The sequence below is a fragment of the Pelodiscus sinensis genome, chromosome 9 (genome assembly GCF_052426305.1).
Source record: "Pelodiscus sinensis isolate ZL-2025 chromosome 9, ASM5242630v1, whole genome shotgun sequence".
Classification (NCBI taxonomy): Eukaryota; Metazoa; Chordata; order Testudines; family Trionychidae; genus Pelodiscus; species Pelodiscus sinensis.
In genome coordinates, this window is record NC_143060.1 from 21,574,278 (window position 1) to 21,578,849 (window position 4,572).

Genomic DNA, 4,572 nt, shown 5'->3' on the forward strand with positions numbered 1-4,572 from the left:
GCATTAATGATTTAAGTCTCACAACATCCCTCCAAGGTGTTCATACAGGGAAACTGAGGTACTGAAACTGGATCTTTCAACGATGTTAGGCAATGTTCCTGCTAAACTTTTTCAGCCATGTGTGGCTTAAATTTGTACGTGCACCAAGGCATGTGTGAATGTGCACCATCAGTAGAAACAAAAATCCTACCTGTGGGCACTCTGCTAGTCAGCTGGGTGGCCTTTGAATCTCTCCTGAACAAGACACACAAGCACACAGTTTACCGGGAACACTGGTGCTGGGCTCCCCCCACTTGCCATTGTAAATCATCAGCTGCACTGAAATCCAGGGGTCCTGGGGACAGCACCCCTCCAAACGCAGCCCTATCGTGCATGCCAAAGGTCATGGGGCAGCAAAGGTGGCTCGAGTACCCAGGTCCCTCCCAGCCCATGCACTGTGACATCTGGGAGTCGGGTCACTGAAACGCTGCGCTGTGCAGCGCCATGCAGCACCTCGCTGCACATTGCACGCCAGCAGCTGCACTTGGCTTCCCCTAACCTGCTTACTAACCACTACTATTGTCCAGGCGCTTTGCGAGCATTAGCCCTGGCAACAGATTTGCACGGCAGCCCCTCCCCCCCCACACACACACGGGGAGCGGGGGGGGGGGGCGATGCACCGACTAGAAGCAGCCCACACAGGCAGCAAGCAGCAGGGATGATCGACAGCAGCGCCCTGCCACCGGGCAGACCCCGCCTCCCAACCCACCAGCCCCGCCAATCGGCGAGAGAGACGCCCCAGTCGTCACGCGCCCGGCTGCCCGGCCACCTCCTCTCGCCGGCGGGGCCCGGGCAAAGGGGACACGCAGTCCGGGAAACCACATTTGCATGGCCCAATGGGGCGGCCGCATGCAAATGAGGAAGGAGACGGTTGGCTGGATGTTGGCAGGATAACCCCGGCCGCGGCCGCCTTTGTCCCTCAGAGGCTGCTGCTGCGGCGCGGCTGGCGGGTGCGGGCGGCGCAGCCGGAGCTGGGGCAGCGCAGGGGTCGCGGCAGGGCCCCCGCCGGTGTGTCGCGAGGGGCGGGGCGGGCACGCTGCGGCCGGCGCCGCCTGCGGCTGCACGATGACTCTGGAGGAGCTGGCTCGAGAGCAGCAGGCGATGGGCAGGTACCGCGGCGCGGGGGGGGGGGCTCGGCACGGGGGCGGGGGGCGCTGCCTGTCAGCCGATCGCGGGGCCGGGGCGCTGCTGCCGGGCCGGCTGACAGGGGCCTCGGCTTGTGCTTGCTGCTCGCAGGATGGAGACGGCGGGGAGCGCGCTGGAGGAAGTTCTCAGCAAAGCTCTGACCCAGAGGAGCGTCACCATCGGCGTCTACGAGGCTGCCAAGCTGCTCAACGTGTGAGTGAGCGGCCTGGGGCCCCCTGCTGCTGTCTGGTAGCCCCCCGGGCAAAGGGGGGCACAGCCGGCTGCCCTGCCAGCCTGTGGAGCGAGCGGGTCCCCGCCTCATGCCTGGTTGCGGGGAGAGCACCTCAGCCCGTGCCTGGGCAGAGTGGGGAGCATCTGTGTGTGCTTGGGTGGAGGGGGGACACCCCGTGGGCACGGCCAGCAGGCACCTAGGGATGTGTCTGTAGATACTGTGTGTAGACAGCTCTCACCTTGTGAACATGCCTGTGCCCCTGGTTGCTTACCACCACCACCCCCATCCACCTTACAGAGTAGCTTCTGCATGTGTCCAAGCTGTGACATTGTGTATTGTTTCATTGGCGTGTGTCCGTGTTAAACATGACATTGGGCATTCATTGTGACTAATCGGTCTGTGTTGTTTCTTCCCTTGCAGGGATCCGGATAATGTGGTGCTTTGTTTGCTAGCTGCAGACGAGGAGGATGATCGGGATGTTGCTTTGCAAATCCACTTCACCTTGATCCAGGCTTTCTGCTGTGAGAATGACATTAACATCCTGCGAGTGAGCAACCCAGGCCGGTTGGCAGAGCTGCTGCTTCTGGGGGCGAATGGGGGAGCTGAGCAGCCTGCAGACCTGCACTGTGTGCTTGTCACAGTAAGTGACAATTCCATTTTCCCTCCCCCATAACAGGAGCACAAAAGACTGGCTGGCACAGAATTCCCTTATTGCTGCTTGGCTGGCTCTCTGAGGCCTATTCCTCACATTATTACAATGGGCTTCGCTGTTGAGATAAATCAAATCTGGGTTTGAATTTACACTTGCCACCCCCAGATGAGAGAGTGCTCAGACCTGGAACTTGGATCAGACCCATCCTGCCCTTTTCCCTACTTTATTTCCTGTACTAAGGTCATTGCACCGGAGCTGTTCCTGATTTGATCATAAAAGATCTTCCCGCTATGGACATGTTCAAACATGTTAGATCCTGTCAGCAGCAGCCTCCTGTATTTTTCTTTCCTTATTACAAATTGGCTCAGAGTAGAGATTAGATAGTGCAGAGTAGTTGATTTTAGAGTGAGAAGAATTTTTTCATTTAAAGTTCCAGCAAGGTTGAATACTTTGGTAATAATTTCTTAATTCTAACCCATGCTCAAAAGCTACCATGTAAATTTCTCTGGAGAAAAATAAGGTAATTACTCAACTATGATCTACCTGCTCTTTCGAGACAGCAGGAAAAAGGGTAGAGAATTTTCTGCTTAAAAAGTGGAGTAAATTTACGTGCATGCAACTCCTATTTCAATATTTTTCCCTATACAAAATAATTCTCAAAACACATGTTCATTATTCCCATTATGTGCAATACTGCACAAGAGTTATAAAAGTAATCTGAAGCAGTGTTCCACCTGTTTGTTTTGTATTTCTGGATTATAGGTTTAGATGCGGTAGCATAGGAGCAGTGTAATGTTCTTGAAGCTATTTTCCACAACTGCTCTACAATATCCTGACACTGTCATGAACCTCTGACAGAAATCTATGGGAATTGTGGCCTACTCTATATAATATTGTTTCAAATATACCAGATTATGAACGTGTGTGTATGCGGTATCATGAACACTAAAAAGAATCCCTATCAGTGTAGTCATGTATATACCAGAGGATTTCAAGAAACCTCTAAAGGATTTTAAATTATTTGTATCAAATTAAAATCAGGAGAAAGATCCAGCCCAGCTTTGCATTTGGATATTAGTTGTATATTAGTTAGTAGCACTATCTTTTTGCATTAGTGATTTTAAGACCATTCAGTTTTGTTTTAAAAAGCTTTTTTTTTTTTTTTCCCCCCCAGAATCCCCATGCATCTCAATGGAAGGATCCAGCATTGAGTCAGCTGATTTGCTTTTGCCGGGAAAGTCGCTACATGGATCAGTGGGTCCCAGTGATTAATCTCCCTGAGCGGTGATGGCATTTGGATGAAAACTAATTGAACAAAATTGCACTGAAATTTTGAAATACTTTAGTGGTTGGTCAGGAAATAAATCCCTATACCTGATGCAAGGATTACAAACAACTGATGTCAAATGGGTAGACTGAGATTGAACAACATGGTGTGTAGGGCTGAAGGAAGTTAACTTTATGGCTGCAAAGTCATGGGAATGAAAACAGAACCTGTGTTGAAAGAGTTATAAGCAAATGTCACTAAAGGAACTAAAAACCATGTAGGAAGATTTAAGAAGCTGCACAGTTGAGTTACTTTCGAAGTGCACCAAACATGAAGTTTTAAAACTGCAACTAGTAGTTTCTGGTTTAAAACACCTTTAATATGAAAGAGCAAAAAGGTTAATTAAAACTTTTTTTAAAAAAATTTATTGTATTTTGGGATGTTTATGCTCAAGGTTTTATGCTAAGATATACTAAGTTATTTTATGATATTGACAAAGATTTTATTTATGCTATGAACTTCAGAACCAGAATACCATTAAGCAACTCATATACAACTACACCACTTGTTTTAATAAAATAAAATGTTAACAGCTACATTAATATAATTTGTTTGAAACTGGATGGTGTTTATTTTACTGAAATAAAAATTTTAAAACCTCAAATCCTAATGTTAAGTTTTATTTTCTCTCCAAATTCTCGACTCTGCAATGCTAGGGGCTGAATCTGAAGCTAGTTCCTGTTAGCAGACAGGCATCCCATATATATAGAAGTTATAGGAGCAAGCCTTTAAGTGAAATGTGGGTTGAATTCCTAAACTATCATTTATAAAAAAAAGTAGATCTTTGAGAATGGGGCCTGCTATATATTATTCAAGCACTTCAAAAGCACCTAAGTGACTCAGTAGCCCAGGACCTGTTGGAAGTCATTGAGTTGGATGCTTTTGAGAATTTTACAGCAATGTTCCTAATTTGAAAAGTTGACTTTGTAGTGTTATGTTTTTGATCCATGAACTTTGTAGTAACTTTGTAGAACCTTGCAGGCCAAGAAGGAACCTAAGAGGTTAATCAATCTTTGGCCAGGGTCATTGCCAATATATCAGCTCTACCATAGGCCTAGAAACCCTGGAATGACTGTCATTTTAGCATTCCTCACTGTGAACACTCTCCTCATGCTCTGTATGCTTCTAGCTTGTTTCATTTACATCTGACTTTCTGTTTAGACAGCAGGGTATTTACTTTATATACATGGCCTGTGG

General features: G+C 47.8%; 1 protein-coding gene across 1 annotated transcript; it reads left to right on the plus strand.

Annotated features, from left to right (window-relative positions):
* The first annotated feature begins 952 nt into the window (after positions 1-952).
* Positions 953-3,979, plus strand: GADD45A (growth arrest and DNA damage inducible alpha). The gene is made up of 4 exons (XM_075936195.1): positions 953-1,148; positions 1,276-1,377; positions 1,817-2,036; positions 3,223-3,979. The coding sequence occupies exons 1-4, from the start codon at positions 1,105-1,107 to the stop codon at positions 3,334-3,336; spliced, it is 480 nt and encodes a 159-aa protein (XP_075792310.1). The 5' UTR covers positions 953-1,104; the 3' UTR covers positions 3,337-3,979.
* The last annotated feature ends 593 nt before the right edge of the window (positions 3,980-4,572 follow it).